General features: G+C 32.7%; 1 protein-coding gene across 1 annotated transcript; it reads left to right on the forward strand.

The window, feature by feature from the left end:
- Positions 1–2,744: 2,744 nt before the first annotated feature.
- LOC145563657 (uncharacterized) lies at positions 2,745–6,853 on the forward strand. Its single transcript, XM_081624092.1, has 3 exons — positions 2,745–3,179; positions 4,861–6,409; positions 6,511–6,853. Exons 1-3 carry the CDS (start codon positions 3,174–3,176, stop codon positions 6,735–6,737), a joined length of 1,782 nt encoding a protein of 593 aa, XP_081480218.1. The 5' UTR covers positions 2,745–3,173; the 3' UTR covers positions 6,738–6,853.
- Positions 6,854–15,795: the final 8,942 nt, after the last annotated feature.

A 15,795-nucleotide genomic window follows, 5' to 3' on the forward strand; every position in this document is an offset into this window, starting at 1 on the left:
ATATATATATATATATATATATATATATATATATATATATATATATATATATATATATATATATAGATAGATAGATTAACGTGGACGGTTTGTAGGGAATTTTTGTAAACATGGAGCATAATTATAAAATTTTGATTTGTTTTACTACATAGCATTTTTCCGGAAATCACTTTCTTTTACTAAAAAAATAAGAAAAAATTGACTTTTATTACCACCCAAAAACACCACTTTGAACTTAACTACCTATCTAAAATTCAATTTTATTTTAGGAATTTTTTTTAAATAACCACCCTCAAATACACCACTTTTCTAAATAACCACCCTTTTTTACATTATTTAAAAAATCCACCTGCAAAACACCAAACTAGTAGTAATCACCACCCCTTCCCTTATTCCAGCTTGTTTTCTGACTTAAGACCCACGTGTCACCACCATATTGGTAAAAAAAAAAGTTATAATAAAATATTTTTTTTTAAAAAAAATCCCAACCTCCTTCCCCTTCTCTTGCGGCGATCCTACCATCCCACTGGAAACAGCCCGCCGCACCCAAACCGACCACTTTCAGGACCACTTCCACCCTAACTAGCCATTACCATTGTCGGCGAACCCCACCAAGCCCCCACCCCTGTTCGCAAAATCCCAGTTAGCCCCACATCGCTGTCGCAAAACTCATCCCAACTTCTGGGAATTGGTGGCTGATTTGGTTTGTTTGAAGGTCGAATTGAGGTTGTTGGAATTGATTGATGTCGTAGCGTTGCTACAAGGGCTGAATTGGGTGGCACTAGAGGTGGTTTGGGTGGCGTAAAGAAGAAACAAAGAAACACGAGAAGGAGAAAGAAGGGGGCAGAGAAGAGGAGGTTGTGGGGTGGTCGTCTGGCAACACAAGGTTGCGTGTGGCTTGGTTAGGTGGTCGGAGGGGTCGGTAAGGTGTGGATGCAGTGGTGAAGCGGGATTGAAGAAGCAACAGGAAGGGGTGGTTGCTGTGGGTTGGTGAGGGGATTTTATTTTAATTTTTTAAAATTTTTTTTGTTAATTTTGGCCAATAGGGTGGTGACACGTGGACCATTAAAGCCATGTTCTCTTCACCTTAAAAAAATAATATTAAGTAAAAATAATTTCAATTCAGCAAAAATAATTTTAGTTCAGTAAATTTAATTTAAGTTCAGTAAAAATAATTTAAGTTCAGCAAATATAATTTTGTTTCAGTAAAAACAAGGTGAAGAGAACGGGGCCTAAATCTAAGAACAAGTCGAAATAGAGTTAGGGTGGTGATAAACTGATAACTACTAGTTTTGGGTTTTGTAGGTGGTTTTTTTTTTTTTTTTTTTTTTTTTTTTTTTGTAAATTCATGAAAAATGGGTGATTTTTTTTACAAAAGTAAGTGTATTTGGGGGTAGTATTTTAAAAAAATTCCTATATATTACTTCCAGTAAAAAGTAAAGATTATAGATTTTACTACCACTTAACAACAGTCATTGGTATTTCCATTTGTGGGGCCTACTTTATTAACTTTTATTCTATTTTTTCTTCTTCTATCCACGAATTTCAGTCCTAAACCCCCAAACCTGAACAGCAGCCTCACCCTCCGGCAACCCCCACCTCTTCCCGACAGTGAACCCATTATCCGGCAACCCCCACCTCTTTCCAACAGTGAACCCATTATCCGGCAACCCCTTATCTAAGTCCCCCACCCCTTCACGGCAGTCTCACCCCCACCCCCACCCCTTCCCCGGAACCCCACGCCCCCATCCCCTATCTCGAAACCTCAACCCACAATAACAGATCGATGAGTGCAACTCATCGAGCTCTTTCCAAGGATTGTAAAGCTTACCCAAGAACAGGATCTTCAAAAGGGTAAATCGATTCATGCAAAAAGCATCAAATCAAATCTTTTCACAATGTATACTTAGCTAATAGCATTGTAAATTATATGCAAAATGTTGCCAATTAGCCAATGCTAATCTTGCTCCTGAGGAAATCCCTACCAAAGATGATGTTTCTTGGAGATCAATTATTAATACACATGCTCAAATTGGTGGCAATAAATCATCTTTTTATGTTTTTGATTTGTTTCGGCGAATGTGGGCTGAGAATATTCCCCAATGGTTATTCTTTTGTTGGAATTTTTAGTATAGTGTCAAATTTAGGTGATATTCGGCTTTAAAACAGGTGCGTAGATGTGGTTTTTGGAAGCTATCTTTAACATTTATCGTAAATTGGGTTTTATGGATGGTGCATGCTAGATGTTTGATAAAATGCCTAAGAGGAATTCAGTGTCGTCAAGGGATGGGGGTTTCGGATGGGGCTTCTTTTTAGGGGTGGGGGTTGCTGGAGGGTAGGGCTGATAAGAAGAGGTGGGAGTTGCCGGAGGGTGGGGCTGATGCTAAGGAAATTCGTTGAGAAAAATCGAAGTAAGTTAATTAAGTGGGCCCTAAAAACGGAAATAGTAACAATTGCTGATAGTAAAATAAAATAATATTAGATAAACAAAATGCAAAATGATCTTTTTAGGGGTAGGAAAAGTCAAATTTTTCAAAAAATAATACTTATTTCATTTCTTTTTAGTTGACACGTTTCTTTAATCACGTTTGTCAATGCAATTCAACCATTAATATGTTTAATTACCGATTTACCGATAAGCAAAAATTATGAAGAGTTGATATTTTGAAAATATGTATCGTGACGAATCTAACAAGATTTCACAGGACTATATTTTTAATTATATATAAAACACAAAACACGATTAAAGAGGAGTGTGTGTATAGTGTTAAAGTCAAAACGTGTCAATTAAAAAAACAGAGGTAGTATAGTAGTAGCCAAGTTGGTGACTATTTTTTTTCCACAAAAATATCGGCGACTTTGAGTCAACCATTAAAGGCATGTAAACATGTAATGTATCTTTCTTTTGCAGAGGGAAATTACTAAACAAATGCAACTTACATAAGAAATACAAATACAAGGCTTAGATAATTACTCTGAAGAAGCAAAAGTTGAATTATATATTCCGTATATAATCAGCTAATATCATTGTTCTTTCTATCAGAATTCTATTAACTATAGCTTAATTTCATTTAGTTTCAAGTTTTCTTTGTTTATTGGATCATTAGATGTGCACTGTTCGTTGATGAAATTAGAGAAGAAGACTGCAACGCGCTAATTTACGCGTAATCCTGATGAAGGTTAGTAGGCAAGCTGTTACAAATATTGAGCTGTTTCTTCTGAACATTTAATTATGATTGCGTATTTGTGTTAGATGTAAATCAGGTTTGTATACGAAGGCAAGCTGTTACAAATAACTTTCCATGGTAATTTACAATTCGTGGGAATTTATTTCACTCATGCAATTTCTAGGAAATTAATCTAACTTGTTTGGTAGATATAGGTAAGTTAGAATTTATGGGAATTTTGAATGACGACCTAAGTAATTCAATTCCACTTCAAATTCCCATGAAATTCTAACTTTCTTCATTTTGCACTTTATTGGTTAACCCAACAATTCACCACTTTGCATTTCTTAGGAATTTTGAGTGTCCATGGGAAACTAGTGTAACCAAACAAAAACGAAGTACATATATATATATATATAGGGCTATAGGGGCATGAAGCATGATGTTAGGCAATGATTCACCTTAGGTGCGATTTTTTAATGCTAAATATATTCAATTTACATGATGAAAAATCCTAAAAAAACTACATAATGAAAACATTAATGAAATTACATGTCAAAATATATATATATATATATATATATATATATATATATATATATATATATATATATATATATATATATATATATATATATATATATATATATATATATATATATATATATATATATATATATATATATATATATATATATATATATATATATAAATTATTATAAATCTAGTCAAATCGATTTTTTAATAGATTATTGTATATATGAGGTCTAAGTAGAGTCAAATCAAACAATCAGATCACATCATAAAAATAAGTTTAAATTAGAAAAAATGATTATGTTTAGATTAGATAAGCAAAAAAAATTAAGTTAATTTATTCGATCTACTGTGAGTGAGTGGTTTGATTTGATTAAACTTTAACCTTATATGATGTTAATCTATAATAAAATAAAAATTAATATCAATTGGGTCTTGTTTGATTTAAATTGATTTGTTATTTATTAAGATGTAATTTTCATAAGTTTTTTTTCAAAAAGGAAATAAAGATACTTAGCAATAAATAGTCGTACATAAAACAATAAAGGACGTTCATAACTTGTGTTTTCTAATTTCTATCTAAACTTATTTTTTCTAAGATCTTGAAAGAAGGTGAACTAAAGATAGGCTAAGTTGCAAATTCCTTTTTTTTTTTTTATTGTTTGGCCTTCTTGAAGAACATGGGAAAGGACACTTGGGGTTGGTGGGTAGTTTATGGAGGAATGAGTAGAAGATACATGAAGGCTTTGAGAAAGATGAAAATTTTGGGTGAAAATGGAGGGGAAAAAGAAATCTAAAAAGGGCAATAGATAAAAAGTCAACGCCGGCAAATAGTCAAACTCTCAAAATTCGGCAACAGGTATCTTTGAGAAAGTTTTAATTTCTACTGTGATATTTGTGAAAGGAACTGAGATATGATTTTTGTTTTAACATGCTCTTAACTTTCTATGCATATGAAGCGTATGGTCTAACTTGTGGCAGATAGTGGGAGAAATAATACAGTGTAAAGATGCATTGTATACACATATGCAGAGAAAATGGGTTGATGTGAATCTCATATGATTCAATTATTTTATATCATCTAAGGTTGAGATATGATTCATCGTAAGGTTTATGAGAATTGTCATTTATTTACGTCATCTAAAATGTATGTATGCAGAGAAAAACGGGTAGAAGGAAGGACCAAATATGGCAGCATGTGGTAGAAACAGATGGTGGATTCATTTGTAGCTACTGCCAAATATTTTATTCTGGAGGAGCTTCAAGGATTAAAGCACATTTATCTGGAAAATCTGGAAGTGGTATTAGTCCTTGTCCAAATGTGCACTCTTCAGTAGCTGAACAAGTCGTCGCTGAAAATTGTTTTAATGTTACATCTAACACCAGAGAACGTCCAGTAGGGCAGCAGCGCATTCATGGTATTTCAGCTCTTCCTCCTGTTCTAACGTCATTGTGTGTTGGAAGTGATGTTGAAAAGGATAGCTTGCTTGCTAAATTTTTGATTTTGAACAACATTTCCTTAGAGACTGTTGATAAACCATACTTCAGGAACTTTCTATGTGCAATTGCGAGTTCTGGACCTAACTATGTACCTCCAACTTACCCAAGTCTGGTTGCATATTCTCTTCCAATTCTTGAAAAGGAAGTTGAGCATTATATACAAAATGTCCGCGAGTCATGGAGCATCACTGGCTGTACAGTCAAGATTCATCTAAAGGAAAAGAAGATTAGCAATTTTTTTGAACAACCTGACATTATGGGCTATACAGTATACTCTCCAAAAGGAGTGATTTTTTTTAATGCGTATGATCCATCATATAGCTCTACCAGTCAGTCAAGTCTTCCGCAATTGCTATATGTAACCGAAAAGGCTATGAAAAAAGAAGCATTACAAATTTTATATGATGTAGAGCAAGAAAAGGACTCACATGATAATCTGCTCCTATATGCTGGTACTATATTACATTCTGAAAAAAAGTTCTACAAATCTTGTGCCCATATTTGTGCTCCTACTGAGATTTTGAAGCTCTTGCGCTTGATGTGTAGTAAAAGTAAATGGCTCCTTGATCTGTTAACGGATGCAGAGTATGCTTATGAATATCTCAGTACAGCTGAATCAGACTGCTTAATGATGGGTATGAAAGAAAAGCCTGGTGAGGCATCGATAAATGAACATCCGTTTTTGAAGCTCCAAAAACTTATGCAATGTAAGACTAAATTACAGAGCACTTTCATTAATCCATCTGAAAGTACTGTAATATCAAACATTGTAAATCGAGAGAATTTTTGGCAACAGGTGGAAGAGGTTTTGGATGCAATCGGACCACTTGTGCAACTTCTCAATGTCTTTGATAGCTTTGTCCCAAACATTGGCTACTTCTATGGAGCTATCGAAGAGGCTGAAGAAAATATAGATTATTACTACGCGATTGAGCCATCTAAGTACGAGTACTTGAGGGAATCGTTCAGAAATATTAAAGGCTTTATAGTCATGCCTATGCATATCGCAGCTGCTTATCTAAATCCGGCTTACATGTTTTACGAGACTATTGAGGCTGACAAAATTGAAATGGCTATGGATTACATGAATGATCACTTAGTTGAATCAGAAAAAGAGGCATTCAAGATACAACTGGAGATATACACCCCGAAGGACCCATCTTTGTTCACCGACACAGCGATATCAGAGTTGGAAACATGTCACCCTGGTATGCTAATCTATATTTCTTGTAAAATGATCATGGTATGTTATCAATTCAATTTTATTTTTTTCTTTCAAACTTTATTAATTTTTGCTAAGCTTAAACAGTTACATGGTGGAATAAATTTGGTCTTCCTGTTCCTGTTTTGAGAAAATGTGCTATTCCGCTTCTTAGCCAACCTTCTAACTGCATATCACATCTGCAACACAAAGACAAATTTGATGGTTCAGACATGCTTACTATGAATGCTAAAATGATGGAAGAATTCAAGCTGTTAGGAGAAACAATACTCAAACCTATTGATCTTAGCAAAATTAATGCACCAATATATTGAACCGGTACGTATAAAAAAACTTTCTTTTTTTTGACATGTTTCATTTATCATGTTTGACAATGTACTTAGTATAACGAACTTTAATAACCATCAATATCTTCAACGTCTTTTTATTTATAACAGTGTAATGGTGGTTACCACTTACCAGCTTTGCTAACATTAGTTTGCAACTTTGCATTGTTCTTGTGGATATTTATAGCAGAAGTTTAAATGACAAATAATAACGGAAATAGAAATGCAATGAAGTGAGGACTTGATAATCATTAACTATATCATTGGATTATGCAACAAACCTATGTACTTGAAGGGTATGATGAAATACTTGCTTCGTATATTTTAAGTAGATCATTGCCGTTCATCACATAGGAGTAGCAAACTCCTTTGCAAACATTGGAAATATCTATGACATTGAGGAGTATCGTTGTGACATATTGACTTTTACACTGGCCTTAGCATTTACTCTTTCAATTTGTGTGCTGGTAATGTCCTATAATAATAACTGGGATTGATTTATGTATATGGATGTTCATTTAGACTAATGATTCATCTTCAAAGTCACGTCATAGAAAATTTTAAAGTATGCCAGCTTCATAAAATTGACTTTTTAGTAAGCTTGTTTTCCAACCGTGGGAATTGCTACCAGTTCTAGTCACTCTTTGCCGTATCCTTTTGTTGTACCTGTGCAAGTGAATTTAAGTGTGAAGTTAATCACTTAATCCTCGTTAGTTGTTAGTTTGTTACCAGTTGATCAATTTTTTATTCTCTTATAATCGGTCACTTGTTTTCTCCATAATACTTTAGTGCAAGTCGGTTTTATTAATTTACAATTTTATTGGATCTTTCATCTTTGATCTTTCCAATAGGCATAATGCAAAAATGCTTTGTCACACGTCTTACCAAATTTACCTTTGTTGGGACTTTTATTGCCTTAGACCTTTTTGGTTTCGGTAGGAGTTTAGGAATATTTTCATGGTATTTAAAGATGGCTCTGGACCGTGTCTCGTATTAGGTCTATGTGTTTTGGAATTAGTTAAATCCATCCCTTGGCCCATCCCATGAATTACAGGTTGAGTCAAGCAGGGCCAAAATTTTCAAAAGGTTGGCTCATGCACAGCTCAAGCCCATGTGCCACCATGCCGGACTTGCGTGTTTAAGTAAAATTTTATTGATTTTAGCGTATTTTGTCGTGCCTCGTCGGGTCGGGCCGTGTTGTACCTTATCATGCTTCTCTCAAATCAAGGCAGCCAATAGCCCGACGCGCACAATAACGTGTCATGTCGCGCTTTGTTCATGCTAGTCGTGTTGGACCTTGGATCGGCCCGGCCCAGTGCCATCTTTAATGGCAATGGTATTGTCTTGAGTTTGTCCTATTTGCTCAATGAAAACGGGTGAGGTAGCTTAGGGTTACCTCCTTGAATGTTTAGGAGTGGGCCGGGTGGGATCATTTCTCAAAACATTAATTTATGTCTTGAATTCTTGATCCAACTCATGTGAGTCATGTCCATATCAAATTATCAACTACTCCCATTGTGTTTAAATAAATAAAACGTTTTTCTTTTACGGTCGTATTTAAATAAATGTAACCTTTTTTTTTTTACTAACTTCTCTCTATTTTTTAAATAATATTCTACTACTAAATAATAGTCCTCACAAAACTCCTTAGTTTCTTCTCTCTCTCCTCAAACTTATACCTCGCTACCTATTATTATTAATAAATTCAACTAACTTTGCTAAAACTCCGTGAAAGTCAAAATGTTTTATTTATTAAACACAGAAGGAGTATCAATTATCAATACTCAAGAATAAGAATTTCATTAAATTTACATATGTACAACAAAACTTTTTCCAGGCATTGGAATTAAACTATTTTATTTCTAATTTATGAACTTTTAGATGGGATATTAAAAAGGAAAAGGCTAACTTGCGCCATTAAACGGAAGAAGTACATTTTTGTTTTTTTTTTTTTTTTTTGAAGAAAGGAGTACATTACTATTACCTTGGACGCTCATCAACAAGATCCTATTATAAATAAAACAAAATTTGTGAATTTAAATAAGTTCTATTCATATTAAATTAAATACTCCCTTTTTAAAAAAAAGTTTTTCCTATTTGCTTTTTGTACAATTTTCAATGCAATATTATACTTCAAGTTGCATTACATATGTGTTGAAGAATAGAAAAGACATTAAGTACAAAAAAAAGACATTAAAGTATAAAAGTCTGTTTGCATAATTATCTTTCAAATTTTCAAAATGGATAAACAAAAGAAAATGGGGGAGTAATAAAACAAGAACACTTATACATAGTAATTAAATATACTCGTAATATATAAGACTCTTGGATAGAAAATTTATGTAGGGAGAACCCCCTAACTTAGTTTTAAATTTCTTATTAGAGCCAAGAAAACAACATATGATATGAGTAATTCGGGAAACTGACGAGCTTAACAGCTAGTGTTGTAGTTCTCTGTTATTGAAAGTTCTATTTAGTTACAGTAAATTCTTGTTTCTAAGAAAGTCCGGAAATAATGAGCGGGTGTAAGAAAAATAGGGATTGGATAAAGTAAGACTTTGTAGATATAAGAAATAGATGTATGGATTAAAACAGTGTGTGATAACTATGATAAGTTTAGGGTAATGTGAGTGAAAATATTGTAGGGTAAGGAGGGTAAGGTATAGAATAGAGAATTAAACTTTCTGAAACGACCTTACACTAAGACTGAGGTGATCTTTCATGAACGATGAGGTAATTGAAATTTTACAACCTAAATGGGTACTTGGTAGACTTCTGGTACACGGCGATGATATTGTAACATGTTCAATAAAGCAAATGTTTCTACTATCGTGCAATGCATAAAGTTCTGTATGTAATTGCGGAGAGCCCGAAAAACGACCACCAAGAAGCTAAGGAACCAGATGATTAGTGCCAGCCATCCTAGAGAGATATCTAGCATATATAAGAGTATGCTATTTGCTAGAGCTCCCAATAGACAAGTAATATAGTTTGATATTGAAAGGTACTTATAGTATCTAGGTTCATGACTAACTAACATTGCTAAAACATAAAAAATCAGAACAATTATGAAAGAATCCACTATTATTGGGTGTTCCTCAAAGATATTGGTGACTTCTCCTTGATATTTCACTTGTAGAAGCATGCCTAGCACTTGTATGAGAAATGCAAATGCTCCAGCAGTCCATGTGAGTCGGGTTGGACAATTGTTTTCCTCACTACAAAAATAAAAAGCCAAACAAAATATCCAAATTAGAGTGGAGTCATAACACACGGTGCGAGATCAAATCTTGTGTTTATCGCTATGATATCCAGCTTTTTCTTTTTTTTTAAAAAAAAGAGCTATTTTTCTACACTATAATAGTTGAATTGGGTTTGTTAACAAGGGTGAACCTAGAATTTTGGATAGGGTGGGCTGGAAGCCCGGAACATACAATTGGCAAATGATCCATGTAAGGGGACAAATACGAGAAAATACGTGTTATGGTTGTTAATATGGCATATTAACAAAGCATGTTAATATGGGGATGTGGAGGTCAATTCGCATACTTTAATAAGGGTAGACTCGTAATTTAGTCAGTAACTTTATTTACCAAATTAGCACCCGTTAACAAACGTCAATGTACTCCATTCAAATCATCATGTCGTTCTAACACCATTGTCCGATCCATATGCCTTAAAATTCAAAATCGCCGACAGAGTACCATTCGCCGTTCAAAACCTCAAAGCATTTGAGCTTCAAAGAGCCCGACGCAAATCATCCGGCTACATTGAATTTGATGTAATGGGTGATTTGATTATGCATCATTAGATTTAATTGAAGCTTGATTGGTTTTTGTAATTTGGTATAACTGTGCTGTTCACCGGCAATCGATTTGCTATGAACTGTTGTTCAACTAATATTGTGACCAAGTTGTTAATGACTGAAAAATAGCTTCTTCATTTTGCATAGACAAATTAGTTTACGAGCCAATTGGTATCGGATGTTTAAATTAACTCAATTACCAGCAATTAATTAAATGACGGCTTCCGATACGGCGAAGATATGAGCGCTTGGAGAAGAGTACAGGGAGAGTCTGAGAGGAGAGAGAAATGGGATTGTATGAAATTTGGTGTTTTCCAGAATGAAGAACAAACGGAGTTTTAAAAACGTTAGGAAACGTCCAGTTAGACAGTTGGTTGCCACTTCACCGAAATGCGGAAATAACAATAAAATATTTTAATAAGTGCTCATAATTGCGAATGTGCCATTATATTAACAAACTTTGTTAATATGCCATATTAACCGGGCATAGCTTGACAAATACAGAAAAATATTTATCGGAAAGGTTATAGTTTAAGCTGTCAAAGATTAAATTACTATAATTAATTTGTCCAGATAATATATTGGGTTTACAAAAATGGAGGAAGTATCCAAATTTATTATCTGTACATATTTCGTATTTACTTAAATTTCTCAATGTAAAGTATAAAATATTTTTAATAAGTCATCGCGTGCATTTTGTGTGCGGCTATGTGGCCAGGCCACTTGTAAAAAAATAACATTATAACCCCTATTAGTCTATAACATTAATTGAGTAACCCTTGTTACACTGACCAAGTAACCCCTATAACATTGACGAAGTAACACTATAACACTAACCGAGTAACCCATATGACACTGACGAAGTAATTCTATAATTAACAGAGTAATCACTGTAACACTAACGAAGTAATTCCCATGACCATGATGGATACAAAAGTTGGTGATATATTAAATATATTTTTAACAATTAAAAAAATAAAAATCACCACCTCTCTCCCCCAGCCAACGCAGGCCCCCTCTGCGCAAGCACCCAGCTTTCTCCCCCATCAGCGACCCCATCCCGTCCCTCTATTCCCCACCCCGATTTTTAATAATTTACTAAATTGCATTAAGAATTTCTTTGCAAAAAATTGCATTGGAAACCATGTAATAGAAAATAGGACAAACAAAAGAAAAAGAGGGCGTACTCCGTATCATTTTTTTTATAATTTGTATTTAATAAAGGTATTATTGGTCAAAATTTCACATTAACATTTATGTTCAATCAAAATAAGACACTTACAAAAATAGAGATAGTATTATTCAAAAATTTTAAGCAGGTACTCCACCATATTTAAATAATAAATGTTACACTTTGACCAAATATGTATGCTAAGATACGATTTTGACCATTAATTAATCTAGTCATATGTTAGTAAAATTATAGGAAATTTGATATAATGGAAGTATACATTATAACGTATCTAACATTGTATATTACAATAACATTTGTTTTTTTTTTAATATATTAGTAAATAAGTAAAGTGAAAATTATTATGTAAATAGTAAAAATAATCAAAGTGTAACACTTATTAAACACAGAAAAAGTACTCCATGTGAGGTAAGTCGGGTACATATCTCATACAGAGTACTTTCTCTATATTTCAATAAGTGTTTCAAAGTGTTCAATCGTACAACCTATGATACAATTCCACACAATTATGAATTATCATTTCTTCCCTCCCCAGTGCCTAACAAAATTGGAGCCATCCCACTCCATTGGATGGGTCCTTTATTAAATTGAGGGAGCCTAGGTTAATCTCTGAGATTAACATTTCAATTTATGTTATCTTACAACTTTATGCATTTATTTCTGTTTCTATTTACTATTTCACTTTTATTATTGTAAGAGAACATATATTTACAGATTTATCTAAGAGATCAACTTGGATTTTCCCTTATTTTACCTACACTGATATCTCCTAGAGTATATTTTGACAAAGAAATACTCTCCTTGTTTCACTCTATTCAATTGTGAAACAAAGTGATCTTGACACAAAAAAAAAACAAAAAAAAAAAAAATGTGTGCCCAAGACCCCAAACTTATTAATTGAGCCAAATTACGTACGGAATATGAAATATTGAGATGCCCAAAACTAGAACAATTTAACAAAATTACAAATGAATTTGTTTTTTTATTATTGAAAATTTCACGACACAAGCAAAAAGAAATGGAAAAAGTACTATTTTGTAAAGCACAAATTCTTATATGTCCTGTGGCCAACCACCATAGAGGCTAATTCGTTAGTGCTATAGGGATTACTTGATCGGTATTACAAGGTTAATTCGTCACTATTATATTGGTTAGTGTTATGAAAATTACTCGGTTAGTGTTATAAGAGTAAGAACTACTTTGTTCTTTTGCAAGTGGCCATATAGCGTGACCAGCCGCACACAAAATATGTTGTTTGTAAAAATATTTTGGATTTTTCTATATAGTAACCCTCTAACTTTCCGTTTTCTACGATGACCCCCCTCCCTTGAAAAATCCACTCTATAACCCCAAAAACATTTAGTTTCTATACGGTAACCTTGTCGTTATTCCGCTGTTAATAAATTTTGTTAGTGGAGGCCACTCTCCACTTAATAATACTTTTTTTATCGATTAGCATGTCGAAAAATGTTCCGTTAAAGGTTTTGGGGGCTATTTAGGTTCTTAAGGGTCCAAATTAAGCTCAAATTTTGAAAAAAAAAAACACAAAAACACCTTTTTTGTGTATTAAGAAATATATCAATTTACGTGTTTACATATTAAATAATGCAAAACGAGGCATTCACGTTATTTTTTTGCCAAATTTGAGCTCAATTTGGTTCCTTAACATCCAAATTAGCCCCTAAAACCTTTAACGGAACAATTTCCAACACGTAAATCGATAAAAAAAAATATTATTAAGTGGAGAGTGGGTCCCACTAACGAAATTTATTAACAGCGGGATATTGACAAGATTACCATATAAAAACTAAATGTATTTTGAGGTTATAGTGTGGTTCTCAAAAAGGGACACATCGTAAAAAACAAAAGATTAAAGATTTATAACGTAGAAAAACCCAAATATTTCAAATTAAGCAAAATTTAGGCAAAGTGAAAATAGGCTAATTGCCAAGTGCGTGTATTTGTTAGTTTGGATTATAAGTTGGTGAAAACTAAAAACCAAATTTTCCTATGTACAAAGACTTTTTTTTTTTTTTTTTTTTTTTTTTTTTTGGTATAACTCTTACGTAAAAAGTACAAGTACAACTGTACAAGTACAGCCGTACAGGCATAGGCAAATAAATGTTACATGATGTCAATATGTCATACGAGTAATTCATAAACCCTTTGTTCCTAAGTTTTTTCAGTACAATTCATTTGTCCCTTTAAGTTTATCATACAAAAATAACTCATCAACTTACCTTAACCAAAAATTTAAAAAATAACTTCATCCCTTTAGAGCAAATAAAAAGTGTCGTTAAAAAAAAACAAAAAAAAAAAAAAAAAAAAAAAGACGAAGGGAGTCCTCCTTGCCTAGTTAATTCTAGATGAAGCTAATTAATACTCCCTGTAAATTGAACAATCAAAAAAATAAAATAAAATAAAAAGAAATGACTGCTAAACTGAGAACTAACCTTTGACAATGAAAATCTCCATTGTTGTCGATGGGATTTACAATGGGAATTATTTCAGACATTTTAATCTCTCAATTTATTTTTTATTCCACTCACTTTATTTTCTTGACGAAGCTTTTGTAGCGCATAAAAACAAAGGAAAATGGTACTTGTGTTGTTCCTTCCTTTCCTTGCCAATGTAGTTGTACTCCGTATTTATAGTTTTTAGTATAGGATGGAAAGGCACACCATTATTTGCTGACCCAGCAGTGTTATCAAAGTATTAAACGAATTAATCTGTCCTTTTACAGTTTTATTCGTTTTATTATGGTTCTCTAACTCTTCCAACTTCCAAGTCCTGGCTCCTGGGCCTCCTAAATAAATCACTAATCACTAATCACTAATCACATACTTGTATATTTAAACCAACAAAACATTTTATTTTATTTTATTTTTTAATTAGGAAACAAATAAAAAATTCCAAATTTCCACCAGTCCTAAAACTAAAAACTACGATAGCGGATGTTGACGTAATCAAAATACAAAGTCTCCATGTCTTTTAATTAATTTATTTATTTTATAGAACTGCTAAATAATTAAACAGGAGAGATGTAGAACATGTTAGATAATGCAAAGTGTAAAATAATAAAATATACCAAGTACTTCATCCGTATTTATTTACTTGCAATACAACACACTTGTATCACGTACTTTATAGTTGGGATTATACCATGAAAACAAACAAATTAGTCAAAATAATTTTTACATAGGGTACTCAACCCTTCCGTATTTCCAGTTTTAAAACTATTCTAACACAACTGTTCGTTTACTTTCACTAATCACCGCTAAAGCTTAGTGCCTAAAGGTTTTGTTGCAAGTAAGATCTTGTTTAGATCAATTTAATTTTACTTATTTCAGAAAACGTAAGTTCAGATTAGATTATCGTTTTACGTGTAATTTTTTATCGCAAAATATCTTTAATTTCGTAATGAAAAATGTTATGAAAATTACATATTAATATGATACACATTATTACAAATCTAACAATACCCCACTTGATATATTTTTTCTTTTAAATTATCGTTCACTTAAGGTCAAAGTTTGGTCAAATCAAACAATCAGATCAAATCAAATCAGATAAGTTAAGTTCAGATTAGACTAGATAAGACAAGTTCAGATCAGATTAGACCAGAGCAGATTAGATAAGTTTAGATAAGCAAAAATAACGTAAACTAAACAAATCCTAAATAAAAACAGAGGAAGTAATAGTAAACGAGAAAAAAAATAATAAAAAAGCAGTGTACTTCGTATCTAATATATCATACTTCGAATCATATTATATCACTAGTAAAACGAATCTTGCAACCATACCATTAAACAATGACACTCGACATTCCAAATAAAAAATATAGGCGACAAGTTGCATAAACATGTCTTGTACGTATGTGATATCAAATAGATAAATTTTTTAGGATTGATAAAAAATTATTATTTTAGAGTTTTATTTTTTATAAACTTTTAATCCACACAGTTGAGGTGAATGTTGTTCTTTACCAACAAGTCAAACACTACCCTATCTTGTTGAGGTGAATGTTGGTCCTCAACCCTCTAACTACA

The sequence above is a fragment of the Chenopodium album genome, chromosome 10 (genome assembly GCF_948465745.1).
Source record: "Chenopodium album chromosome 10, dcCheAlbu1.1, whole genome shotgun sequence".
Lineage (NCBI taxonomy): Eukaryota > Viridiplantae > Streptophyta > Magnoliopsida > Caryophyllales > Amaranthaceae > Chenopodium > Chenopodium album.